Consider the following 14,650-nt stretch of genomic DNA (forward strand, 5'->3'; position numbering starts at 1 on the left):
ATACACGTACACTCCAATATGGAGATACACGTACACTGCTACATAGAGATACACGTACACTGCAACATGGAGATACATGTACACTTCAACATGGAGATACACGTACACTGCAACATGGAGATACATGTACACTGCAACATGGAGATACACGTACACTGCAACATGGAGATACACGTACACCGCAACATGGAGATACACGTACACTGCAACATAGAGATACACGTACACTGCAACATAGAGATACACGTACACCGCAACATGGAGATACACGTACACTGCAACACGGATATACCCGTACACTGCAATATGGAGATACACATACACTGCAACACGGATATACCCGTACACTGCAACATGGAGATACACGTACAGTGCAACACGGAGATACCCGTACACTGCAACACGGATATACCCGTACACTGCAATATAGAGATACACGTACACTGCAACATGGATATACCCGTACACTGCAATATGGAGATACACATACACTGCAACATGGAGATACGCGTACACTGCAACATGGAGATACACGTACACTGCAACATGGAGATACACATACACTGCAACACGGAGATACACGTACACTGCTACATGGAGATACACGTACACTGCTACATGGAGAAACACGTACACTGCAACATGGAGATACACGTACACTGCAACATGGAGAAACACGTACACTGCAACACGGATATACCCGTACACTGTATCATGGAGATACACGTACACTGCAACATGGATATACCCGTACACTGTATCATGGAGATACACGTACACTGCAACATGGAGATACACGTACACTGCAACATGGAGAAACACGTACACTGCAACACGGATATACCCGTACACTGTATCATGGAGATACACGTACACTGCAATATGGAGATACACGTACACTGCAACACGGAGATACACGTACACTGTATCATGGAGATACACGTACACTGTATCAAGGAGATACACGTATGTACACTGCAACATGGAGATGTCTTTATATTTTAAATCTCTCAGTTGGATAAACGAGGTAATATCTCCCCGTCAGAGCGTCAGTTCCACAATATGTCAAACCCACCTGAAGACGATGGAGTTGGTACTGGTGATGTGGTAGCGACAGACGCAGGGGAAGATGTAACAGGGGATGGCGCCACAGGAGGAGTCGTATCTTTGGCGCAGAATACAAGAAAACCATATGGATTGATTTACAGAAAACATTGTTTAGCAAACATGTACAGGCACATACACTTAAAAACACTGTGGCATTTACACTGCAACATAAACATGTAAGTACGTACTTATATACCGCAACATTAAATATATACTAATCAATATAGAGATGTAGGTTACAGCAATATTTAGGTATATACACTGCAACATCCATGAGCATTGTCCATGTCTATATACTATAACACTCTTAGTTGGTGGGCGGTTGGGAAGCCAAGTGGTTAAAGCGTTCGCAGACCCGGGTTCGCTTCCCGACATGGGTACAATGTGTGAAGCTCATTTCTGGTGTCCATCGCCGTGATATTGCGGGAATATTGCTAAAAGCGGCGTAAAACCATACTCACTCACTCGTTCTTAGTTGGGACAGATAAAAGTCAGGGCGATAATTCCAAAAAGTGTCAAACCCACCTGGAGACACTGTAGTCGGTGCTGGTGTTGTGGTAGTCACAGTCGCAGGTGATGATGGCATATTAGAGGTCGTGCCTTTAGTTGAATGAGAAAATTATACACAGTAGTTGATTAAATACACCTCTCAACATGAACTAAGCTAATCTTTCCTCCTTGTTTAAACGTTCAAAATATAATTTGTTTCAGTGCGATAAAATATGAATCAACGCTATGATCTATGGGAAAAGCGAACACCGACTATGACAACTATTTTGAAAAGACTCCCTTAAAATTCTTTCCAGTATGTAACACAATATAATGGGTGGTAAACGCCACATTTAGACAGCATTACAGCTTATGAATAAATGAATGACTCAGTTAACTATCACTGGAAATGTTGTTGTGTGATGCTGGAATTGAAGATCGTCTCAGTGCACATGACTGCTCTCTCATATTTGTATTTCTCCATTAGCTATCTCGGTTGTTCTAAAGTGTCCGTGTTGTGACATATTTTATGAAAAGGGGACAATTCAGTTAATGAGGTGAGGTGAGGTGAAATGGGGTTTAACGTCGCGTCCACGATTATTGAACTTATATAGCGACGTGCTGTGTGCGTGCGTGCGTGCGTGCGTGTGTGGCTGCTTGTAGTAGTCCGGACTGATGCCGATTTTATTTAAATTACTTTTTGAGACTTTGATATTATTACATACAAGATAAAAATAGTCAGTAATCTTATCACTATAGCCCCTGGCAATATAACAAACTATAAATTAATGATGAAAATAAGGGAACCAATAATATGATTATAGCTATTGTTGAAGTGTAGAGTTACAATACCGCTGCGTTTCAACTGAACGCAACATCTAATCACAATAGAGTTTCACAATGTGCATGAACAACACGCGATGCATGTGCATGTGCACACAGAAGTGTGTGCTCTAACAATTACTAAAGCGATTGAGCTAAGCACACGCTTAAAATGCCTCCGGGACAGTATTTCAGGGACCGGACAAAATGGCGAATTGTTGGTATGAGAGAGGGGAGGGGACGCAAATATCCCAACTTGCCAGAATGAATGGCAAATCAAAAAGTGTAATTTCTAGACTGTGGGACAAGTACCGTCAAATGGGTGGGGGTTGTTATGATACCTGGTCGTGTCAAGACTACATAAACGACAACCTGAAAGCCTGACCCGAACAGGCTTCCATAGGCAGCAAAGATCTGGTTGTGGTAGGCAACACCAGGGACGGGCTGGGCGCCAATGGCGTTACACAATGTTTACTGACGAATGATACGCAAGTTAATCAACAGTCTGCCATCAAAGTGTCGTGCATGTATCGCCCAACATGGTGGACACACCAGACATGGATCTTCACGCTCAAAATTAATTTTACAGAAGAAGTCATTACACATTTCATCAGTTCCCTTATTTTATGTCGGTAGTATATATACTAAAATTGGGAGAGAATATCATGACCGCATACTCTCTGTCTGTCTCTCTCTTGTGGTTGTGACAGTCGCAGGGGATGGTTCAATAGAAGATGGCGTCACAGAGGTTGATCCTTCAGACGGAAAGATGATGAAATACAGTAAATGGCAAAGAACATTGTTCTTCATGAACTAAATATGATCATTCCCTCATGATTTAGCAGCCATAACAAAACAATGCGTCACCCCACAAAGTGATAAGAAACATAATAAATTCTATGAAAGGCATTTAGAAGTGATACACATATATGTAAGGAAGAGAATTTATGGATGTTTACGGAGTATATGCTTACTCCTTCATCATGTGAATCAATGCAATGAGACAGAGTGTATATATATATATATATGTAAGGACAACAAAAGTAATAAGACAATAAAAGGTGGAAACTTAACAAGGGAAACCAACCGGTAATTGACGCTGATAGGCGATTAGCAATGGACAATGGAGGCCAACACTTTACAGTAATTAGCGCTGATAATTATTGACAATGGAAGCCAATACTTAAATTATCACTGATTTGTAAATGGCAATGGACAATGGGCAAACGGAAGGCCGGGGGTAATTAGCACTGATAGGTAAGTGAACATTATTTATTATTTAAAAAGCTGATGTCGATTATGACAGAACAGGACAAGGCTGAGTAGATTTCACAGAGTTCCTCATATTCATGTCATCACGTATCATTTTCACATCTTGGTTGTCAGAATCATACCCGTGCTCGTGGGTTTCACCGAAGTGCATCACTTCGGGCTTTCCTCCCACACTAAGCTGGCACGCCGTGATATAATTGGAATAATGTTAAAAGCGGCGGTAAACCCTCCTCACTCGCTCACTCATTTTCACAACCTATTTTCGATTGTGGAATCATCACGTATTATTAAATTTTCGTCCTGATGGAAATAATGTTCCCTATCCCAGATGTTTCCCCAAACACAAAGTGAAAATTCTTTCCCTCTGGACATATATTTCATATCAGTTTGAAGTTATTATATCTTATCACGCAGATATCAATCAATGAAAACACCTACAGTTTTATCATTTATTCCTTATCCACAACAGGTAAACAACAAAACATCATGTTTGAAGATTGAAATGCAATAAAGTATTTTAATAATGCATTAGTGTAATTCAGAAAGGCTATATTGCCAATATACTTTTATACTAATCTATCGCAGTATAACAAATTCCCTGTCCTGCAGATTAGAAAACTATTCATGCGTAATAAACAGTGAGTTCAAGTTTGGCTTCAGATAGTACACTGATAGATCACCAAAGGATCATGAACAAAAAGGCGAAACCTTTTATGTGAATTGGGTGAATATGTTGCTCGGCTATCGCGGAAACATCCCAGTAGATAACCAATAAACCTGATGTCAACAGTGCAGCTTGCTCTTTGTCGCTTTTCAGAACATTTTAAATGATAACTTGCCGATGTCCCGGGATTTGAATTATGTATCATATAAGTTAACAGGTCCAACGTGAGCAGCAATCCCACATTCTTTCAAATTACTAATCTAAAACTGTCAAACGTTCAGCGAAATTAATGATCAGCTACATATGCAATGGATCAGAAATATGTAATTCTGACGGCCCAAACAAAACTACCAAAACGAAAAAAGGAAATTGGTAAAAACACTCATCTTTAAACATCTTTTGCAGAACCATAACCTAATACCACTACGTTGTTGATCGAGAATAATTTAGGATAATTGCTTCCTTTAATGTCTGATGCCTTTCCCTATTTGGATTTTGACATATGTCCCCCATGTCCTTTCATGTGATCAATATAGCTACCGTTGCATATCTTGTGCAGGGCTATACTGGTGGGGAAGAATACGTTCATAAGAACATGGCTATTTCTTATGATTTGAGACAGGGATCTGTTGCCTGTATTTACTATTTAGTTAAAATCTGACTATTTTCTACATTTACAGTGGTTTGAAAGATGACCATTCCGAGGGCGACGAAACATGTGTATATAAGGAAACATTCAAATCTATACATGTCTTTGACTGTTAGGTTTCTTTTCGGATATCAAATAGTATGTAGGTGTAACGGTTTTTCCGTGTCACATCACCTGAACTAAAACATCGTAACATCTCAGTATATACTCGATCATGGTGAATCTCAAATTGATTTATTTTGATTTAACAAGGGTCTGGAAGGGTCTGTCTGAGAGACAATTTTAAATGGTCTGTGAGGCTAGCAGACGAATGATCGTAAATAATCTCTGATTCGACCTTTTAATAATATATTGACGTAAACAGGAACTTGACGTACGAAAGCAAAATACATTTAGCCCCTAAGCAATACTATATAATACATCGTGTGTTTGGGTCGTATATTTGATCTTGTGTCTTGATAGCTGTATTATCCGATGAAATACAATTCCTAATATGAAACAGTCGCCTGGTGCCTCGTGTCCATATTGTGCCAGAATGTATCTAACATAGCATTTCTAATTGCGTTTCCGGAGCAGCACTAAAACACCATGAGAGATATCATAACCAAACTTGACACGTAGATAGGTCTAATGGTGAACTGGTGCCTTTTGCTATTTGGGGATTTTTGACACATTTATTTGAGTATTTCATGCTTGTTTTACACTATTTTCCCACTATTCCTAATCTTGGGCTATTAAAAAATAAATTCATTTTAAGCACGACAGGAAAAACATATTAATCATATTTTTAATGAGTTAACCTCCAACCCGGCCAACACACACTCCTCCCTGTGTTAGAGGGTAATTTAAATAGGGTAAGGGGGTATTTGTTTGAGCACATTATAGTTGCTATTTTTGTGTGTTTTACTTACCCAGAGTTGGTATCTCTTCAAATACCTGAAGTTCATTGATCATGACCTGTAATGCATGATACACTGTTATATACTGTGGTAGAAAGGAGGCAGAACAGTCAAATGTTGAATTCCCTTTGTTGGCGATTTCACCGCACAGGTAGGACAATCCACTGGCGACTGAAGGGTCACTTTCAAAGAGGTGAATGGTGGCACTCACCATGTTCGCTGCAGAGAAAAAGGATGTATTAGGTAGGAGGGATGAGCTGAGTCGCATACAGTCATTTTGGTTGAAGTATATGTCTTATTTCTTTACGAACCCACTATATATTTTCAGCATTGTTATCCAACTCAAGTTTCTTGTTGCATTTTACATCGGTTTCTGACGTCTTGCACAACTCTTGTCATTCATAGTGCGTAATGTCCATAGGGGAACCAAAGTGTTTACCTCATGGCTTCCAGCCCGTGCGTCATTCTTCGAGCAGTCAGAAGGGGTCGTGTGGTACATATTCAGCAATCCATGCTTGCCGGAAAAGGCGACTATGCTTGTCGTAAGAGGCGACTAACGGGATCGGGTGGTCAGGCTCGCTGACTTGGTTGAAACATGTCATCTATTCTTATTGCGTGGATCGATGCTGATGATATTAATCAGTGGATTGTCTGGTCCAGACGCGGTTATTTACAGACCGCCGTCATATAGCTGGAATTTTGCTGAGTGCGGCGTTAAACAACACATCCAACAATCAACCAACATAAGGATCAACTTAACTTTCATAGAATTGTCACCTACAAAGTGGTAAAGAGTTTAAAAAAATCTTCCCTCCGTACCCATTCAGTTTTGGAAAGTCACGAGCAACAAAAGAAAATTCCAAACTGGCCTCATTCCCGGCGTGGGTTGAACGACCTACATGTAAGGTATAGAGACACAAGATATTTACCACTATGGAGAAACACGGCAGTACGCGTCTGGTGCTGTCAAGAATCTTTAAAGGGTGGAATTGGGGATTTGAACCCATAATCATTGGACGTTGACGCGTGTATATTCCTCGCCACTTGAAATAGCATCACGACATATCGATATGGTCATTTAATGAAGATAATTGATGTGTGATAATATACTGAACCAAATTAAAAACTTCACAATCCTAAAATTTTAACATTTTGACCAGTTATCATTGTGGGCCCTTATTGTGTATTTAAACAGTAATGGCCACGTATAGTCTTCAGATAACACCCGTTTTTGTGCAGGTGAATCGATCAAAATCATGTGCACAGCACTGTAGTGGCAAAAGTGGTTTTTCACGTGCAACTAATAACGTGGCAATAATACCGCACGTGTTTTCAGCCCTACTTGTTAGCAGTCATTAACAAAAAAAGAAAAACACAAGAAAACAAAAGTCTTTACGGCCATTTTTCATGCCACGCCTTTCAAATGTGCAACGTGAACGTGCCATCGGCATGTTGCAGACGGGAACGTCCGTAGCTGAAGTCGCAAGGACGATGGGTTGTAGTCGACGGACTGTTTATGATTTACAGACGCGTCTACAGCAAACGGGTACCACTGCTGATCGCCCTCGGCCAGGTCGACCACGTGTGACGTCACATGCAGAGGATCGTCAGATTGTCTCACGTCACCTCCGTAACCGATTTTTGACGGCTGCATCAACCAGAAATGAACTGTTTAGCGGTAGACTGAGTGCGCAAACTGTTCGAAACCGTCTGAGAACTGCTCACCTTCAAGCACGACGGCCATACTACGGGCCGATTCTGACTCAATTACACAGACGTCAACGTCAATTGTGGGCACAGCGATACTTACGATGGACTCAGAGGAATTGGAATCAAGTCGTCTTCAGTGATGAATCCCGATTTAATCTTCGATTTGCTGACGGTAGGGCGAGGGTGTGGAGGCGCCGTCATGAACGTTACGCCCAGTGTTGTGTACAGGAAGTTGACAGATTTCGAGGCGGAAGTGTCACGGTGTGGGTTGCTTTCTGTGGCAATGCACGTTCCAGGCTTCTTGTCATCCGTGGCAACCTCAACGCTGCTGCTTACCGCGACCAGGTACTGGCACCAGAACTTCTGCCTTTTATGGCAGCACATGGACCCGGTTTGATCTTCCAACACGACAATGCCAGACCCCGCACAGCAATTTTGACAAGGAATTCCACTTCAGAATGCGGGAGTCAACGTCATGGACTGGCCGTCAAGGTCTCCCGACCTCAATCCCATCGAACACGTCTGGGATGCTCTTGGCAGAAGTCTGCGCACTCTCCTGAACCAAACACAGAATTTGCAAGATCTTGGCACTATTTTGCAGCAGCAATGGCGTCGTCTTCCCAATCATGTGTTCAATCACAAGGTTCATGCGGAGGCGTTGTGTAGCAGTTGTCAACGCACATGGTGGCCATACACGCTACTGAACTTGTGTGCCATCAGATTCTCGTGCTTGGGACTTATGATTTCAACTGTTGATGTTATTACCGAATACCGTAGGTGCTTGGAACAAATTATGGTTGCCACCGTTAATTAAAATCCTTCTTTGGACATTAATGATTAAAAATTACCTTCTCCGATACATTTGTCCGTTGTATATCATATATGGGATTACTTTTAAAAATGTGAAGTTTTTAATTTTTTGATTTTTTAATTTCTATATACTTTTAAAGTGACCAGAAACCATTTCGCTAGCGTTGATGATTGAGTTGTGGTTACAATCCGGGTGAGAATCGGCAGTCAGGTCACTGCGAGCCGTTAAATTTAGCAGTAAGCAGCAACAATTTAAAGAGGGCCACTGTGTCTGGTGCTTCCAGCCCTGTACTGTAGACACAAATATAACATCTGCGCGTGTTTTTCAGTTCGTGCTGGTAATGTTCGCACGCTACACACGCTGCTAAATACTCGTGTGAAGCCGCTTGCAGTCACGTGGCTCAGCCTGATTGTAACCTTGTGATCAAAACTCACTGATGATGTTTATCACTGGCAAAACGGGTATGTCTTGGAAAGTGCACTTTTCATTTTTTATCAATATGTGAGTAATATTCCTTATCACCGGAATGGCTTGTGTTCACTTTATAAGCATAAGCAAACAAGCATCTTTTTGCATTAGTTAATCATCGCGATATTATATTTTCGTGATTCTGTAAATTTCACGTGGCGCGGACTATTCGGGATGATCTCTGCACAAGAAGTAACATCTCCTCAGATGACTGCCCCCTCAGTGAGCCAGCTTGTGCTGTTCATCATTGCCCGTCCAGGCAGTATTTTAGCAACCCAGCGGGGACACCAACCAATGGCTTGTTGTGGCTTGGCGAATCGAATCGAATTGAGTAAGTGAGTGAGGGAATATGGTTTTACGCATCTTTAGCAGTATTCCAGCAATATCACGGCGGGGGACACCGGAAAATGGGCTTCACACATTGTACCCATGTGGGGAATCGAACCCGGGTCTTCGGCGTGACGAGCCAACGCTTCAACCACCAGGCTACCCCACCGCCCCCGAATCGAATTGAATTAAAGTAACCAACTAGTGACATCTATATAAACTGATAAAAGTTCACGTTTTCAGTAGTGGCTTTGGCTTTATCACTCGAGAAAGCAACTAGCTTGGATGACAAGATCTCGTTCATTTTATTAATGACTTGAAATATTGAAGCAGAAAATGTCAAAAGCATAAGGAAAACAAATAGTTCGAAACTCCTCTGTTCCCTTCTGATATTGCAATACACAGACAGCGGAAGACAGAACGGTAATATTTTGTTCTAACATTTTCACTGAACAGTCAAATCAAATGCAGATGAATGTACTTACAAAAGTCGGGAACCGCAATTAGTATTTTTCTGATGGTGTAAGGTTGCTCTAAATTCAGGATCCAGTAAGCTGTCGATCCTGACTCCGTAACACTCATGGTTGTAAAGTTTCCATCCACTGCTAGCACTGCCGGATGCTGTGGTATTGTAGAACTTTGAGTCACCGGTTTACCGGTTATGTCAACTGAAATAAACAATAGAAACAGATACAAAATGATGAGAGTCAAATGATCGAAATTTGCAACATAATTATGATAATGTAAACTTGCTATATATTTGTCCTTGGGATGAGAACACATCGAAATATCGCCTTGATTTGGATGACTGGTTCCACTATCTTCGACTGGGGAATCAAATTTTGCAAAAGTCAATTTTATAGTACTTTAAGAAAACTTCAATGGAATATTAAGTGTATCCTGAAGAAATGATTTTTGTCAGATGCTTATCACATAAGGAATATATTTTTCTGGGACCTTAGAGTTAAACATCTTACCAACGATGCTGAACTTTTGAGAGCTAAAGCATGACGATTAGAACTGCTACTTTTAATATTTTGATTTTATTGGATGGTCATCCCGCCCCGAAACCACAATCCCCTCCTCAATACGGTTTTGCTGATCTGTTTCAATACCTTTATTAAATTTAATGTCGTGCATATTGCACAGTGAGGGCTCGATCACATATTCAGGATTTTGATAGGACCATTCCCGATTAAAATTTGTCAAAAGCCTGATCAAGATCCTGTGATTCGTGGCGGTAAATTCACAAACAATTAGATATTGTTCACGAAGCGTCCCGATTAAGCCGTTTCAGGCCGAATTCGTCCCGATTCTCCCGTTCTCAATCCGAATCCCATCCGATTTGTATCTTCCGCATGGTAATAAACGAGCGAATCTGTCCCGACAGCGTCCCGATTCTCCCGAATGCGATCCAACAGAGATCAGATAGTGACCGGACAGTGAACCGACAAAGACGGTTCGCACTCGGCAAGATCTGGACGAAATCTGGACTCAATCGACAAGAAACGGCAATGAACAATTCATGCCCGTTCACCACAACAGCGTCCCGATCCACAGGACTCCGTCCAGACAACACAGGACATTGTTACGATTTTAATATGTCACGACATACAGCTGAATCTGTCACGACATAGTCACGATTGTAATCCGACTAGACAAAATCGCCTGAGTTTCCCGAATGTTACGGGACGCACCATATTTTCGGGAGTGCTTGGCCGACCTCTCTGGACCTTTCCCGATACGTAGGACTCGAACGAACGCATACGAGTGCGTCCATACAATGATAGGACATTCCAGATCATTGAGAATAGTAATCAGACTTTTTCACTTTTCTTGTCGTAGGGCTGTCTGATCTCAAACGGGAGCCATAATCGGCACTGTGTGAACCTGGCCTAAGGAATAGTACAATACAGTCATACACGTCATGCATGTTAGTATTAGCAATTATTCCCTTCGTAAATCTCTAAACAGGCTGTGAGTGAGTGAGTTTAGTTTTTCGCAATATTCCAACAATATCACTGAGGAGCACACTCACTGTCGGAAACCTGACTGAGGTCTTCGGCGTGGTGATCGAACGCTTTAACCACTAGCCTATCGTCTGGCGACCGAGAACATAATATACTCAACAATATTTGAGACTTACCTTCAGACACCGACTGTACTGAGTCCTCTACATACACTTTTATTTCAATAAGAGAAAGTGGGGGAAGGTCGGTGGAGACACGGACGTATCGTACTGTAAACAGCCTCTGGCAGGTGAATGTCGTGGTACCTTCACCGATACTCTGACCGCACAGGAAAGTATGGGCAGAATCAAAACTCGAATCCGAGGAGAGGGAAATTGTTCTGTTCTCCGCCACAGCCCCTTCTGTATAACAAATATTTCAGTACTGGGTGAAAGTATGGGGTTAACACTGCTTTGATCATAATTGAATTTACATAGGCTGCTTAATGTGGGAGTAAGCGCTTCTTTAGCAGTAACATCACGGCGTGTCAGCCTGATAGCAGGAACCGGAAATAAAGCGACAAAACCCTTTCCATATCCCAATCTCTGCATAAAGCAGAGTCGACTGTACAATTCTGACAATATCACGAGCATGTGTTTATGAATCACTATCAAATAGTAATGATACCAGGTGTTCGCGGAAAGGTGAGCGTATCCTACCCCACCGTTGACACCGTCACAAACACTTGCAAATTGCCCACCTGAACAACACGGGATGATATGGTACAAAAGTATGAAATGATACAGGCCTTATAGCTCTACCACTTGGCGAAACCCAGAATCATCGGAATGGTTTACGTACTTACAAACCTAGAACTATGATTAGGGCGAATATGAGATAACACGATCATATTTTCCTGACAGGACTAAGATTCACCTGTCTGTACAGCAAACCCTTTACTGTGGAATGAGTGAGTGAGTTTGGTTTTACGCCGCTTTTAGCAATATTCCAGCAATTATATTACGGCGGGAGACACCAGAAATGGGCTTCACACATTGTACCCATGTCGGGATTCGAACCCGGGTCTTCAGCTTGACCTGTACTGTGGAGAACTAAAGGAAAATACAAGGAAATAGAAAGCGACACTAGTATTTGATTGTTTTTATACACGTTATTCTGTATATCTTGTAGTGTGCAATCTGATAAAATAATTGCAGACATACGTGTCTCCAACATACTGCCACGTTACATCGAAAACGTCACGATTAATGCTGTGATTGCTGTGACTACATGGTCCGTCACAAACATTGATTAGCATCGAAAGCAGATCTCATACCTGACCAGAAAAATAATTCTCAACATACGGTCATCTGCACAAATTTTCTAATGTAAATTATATTAATTTTCGAAGTGAGGAGGCATATTTGCTAGAGGTATCTGTATAAAGTAGACACTTTTGTCGATTTGTAAAGCACATACAAATCTGTGCATACTATATGTATGTCAAACAAATTCTTTTTGTATATAAACGACCACCCATTATTCTGAGTCGTATAGAGACCCCCCCCCCTTTTACTGCTGTTTGTTTGTTCTGATACCGATTATGATCCTAGGATTCTGGGTTTCATCAATATCATCAATAAATACCGCTGCGTCAGTGTTAGCCTTCCTCTGACATTAGTGAGTGAGTTGGGTTTAACGCCGCTTTTAACATTATTCCAGTTATATCAGCGGGAGGAAAGCCCGAAGTGATGCAGGTCTAGGACGTTTACAAATTCGGTGAAACTCGCGAGCACTGGTATGGTGCTGACGAACCTAGAAACATAATTGGGGCGAACTGGGATTCGAACCAAAAATCATAGGTTTCTGGCGTTCTCAAGGGACACAACTCTGCACAGCGAATCGCGGCGCCTTAAACGACTGGGCCACCAGTGCCCCCTCCTCTGACATTAACCGTTAATATCAGAGAAAAAATTATCAAGTCGTAGTCAAATATTAACTCATGTAATGAGATATAAAATAATTACCAAACTTCGGAAAGGAGATGGTTATTTGTTTGACGTGATTGTTGTTTTCTAAATCAATTTGCCAGTAGGCGTGTCCGGTCGGAGTGTAATCGGACTCAAAAGATGTATCCAAGCGTCCATCAATCGCGCGTTCTGGTGGGAATCCTTCATGCACTGAGCTCGCACTCAATGGTTTCCCTGCTAGGTTTACTGAAACAAAACCAGAAATGCTATGTACCATGTTATTGTGAAAATCATTCGGCAAAACCCGGCGGTCATATGACTGTGAGGCCTTTCCCTCAGCATCAAAACAGAAATCGTACCAATACAAGAACTCGCAATATATATGTGCACCCAACTCATACACATACGTACCAAAGAGGGACAGGTCAGACAAAATTGCTGAGGCAGAAGCCGACCTCTTAAACATTTAAAGTAACAACAACAATATGTTGTTACCTCCAGGTATCGCTAGACCGTTTATAGGTGGTAATGCTACTTGTGTGGTCTTTCGAAACATACGGTTCGTTCGTAAGTAATTACGGGTCACTGTTAATCTAATACTGACTTACTCTGGTTGTATTAAGCTCAAGTTATTATCAAGCGTTCTTCATACTTTGTTTTTCTAGTAATCCGTGGATAACCAACTTTCCTGCGATTGTCTATTTTAGGCCAAATACGCAATGAAAAATAAACTAGCTGAGCACAGGAATGTCCATACTGCATATTATTCCTTTATGGATTTGGTAATAAGTGAAATGGATGCTAAATTGAAGAAGACTAAGAGAAATAATTCAACCTGTAAATCAACATGTAAATCAAATTACAAGCCTTACTGGTCTGATGTGCTACAGAATATGTGGGATAACGTGTGTAGATCTGAAAAGGAATGGCTGGCATGTAGTAGGAACTCTGTTATTAAAGGTGTGTGTCGTCGTCATTTTCTGGGCAAAAGAAAACTGTTTGTTAAAGCATTAAGAAAAGCTAAACAAAATTGTCAACTAGGACAACAGGATGAAATACTGAAGTTAGAGCAGAATGGTTATTGCAAAGAATTCTGGAAAAGAATTTTGGTCACTTGGGCCTTTCTTACGACAGAAAACAGCGTATACCTATGGAGGTGTTTGATGAAAATGGTGACGTCATAACCGAACATAATCGAGTGCTCTCCCACAAGAAGGATTCCTCCAGTAATCTACTTAATAATGGTTTAACAGGAACGTTTGATGTTGAACATTATAGTAACACACAACAACACCTATCTACAGGAGAAGAGCTACCTGGTAATGATACTAGTGATGGACAACCAGACATAACAGACATAAACAAACCAATTGATTTGTCTGAAGTACAGTTAGAAGGCAGTTATGAGTATTAAGAAGGGAAAAGCAACTGACATAGATGGTATACCAATTGAAGTGCTTCAGAACCCACACTGTGTTGTCTTTTGAAAATGCAGTTTCACCACATGGTTGGA

The 14,650-nt window shown here is 41.3% G+C and overlaps 1 protein-coding gene across 1 annotated transcript in view; it reads right to left on the reverse strand.

Annotated features, from left to right (window-relative positions):
• LOC124111164 (location of vulva defective 1-like) overlaps window positions 1-14,650 on the reverse strand; it is a 40,982-nt gene that overhangs the window by 11,800 nt on the left and 14,532 nt on the right. Inside the window, exons 4-10 of the mRNA XM_046470780.2 lie at window positions 13,195-13,383; window positions 11,365-11,589; window positions 9,704-9,886; window positions 5,915-6,121; window positions 3,096-3,173; window positions 1,633-1,707; window positions 1,076-1,165 (exon numbers count right to left, since the gene is read on the reverse strand). Of these exons, the coding sequence (XP_046326736.2) occupies window positions 1,076-1,165; window positions 1,633-1,707; window positions 3,096-3,173; window positions 5,915-6,121; window positions 9,704-9,886; window positions 11,365-11,589; window positions 13,195-13,383 (1,047 nt within the window). The remainder of the gene's footprint in view (window positions 1-1,075; window positions 1,166-1,632; window positions 1,708-3,095; window positions 3,174-5,914; window positions 6,122-9,703; window positions 9,887-11,364; window positions 11,590-13,194; window positions 13,384-14,650) is intronic.

This window comes from Haliotis rufescens, unplaced genomic scaffold (assembly GCF_023055435.1).
Source record: "Haliotis rufescens isolate VD_foot unplaced genomic scaffold, xgHalRufe1.0.p SCAF_9, whole genome shotgun sequence".
Lineage (NCBI taxonomy): Eukaryota > Metazoa > Mollusca > Gastropoda > Lepetellida > Haliotidae > Haliotis > Haliotis rufescens.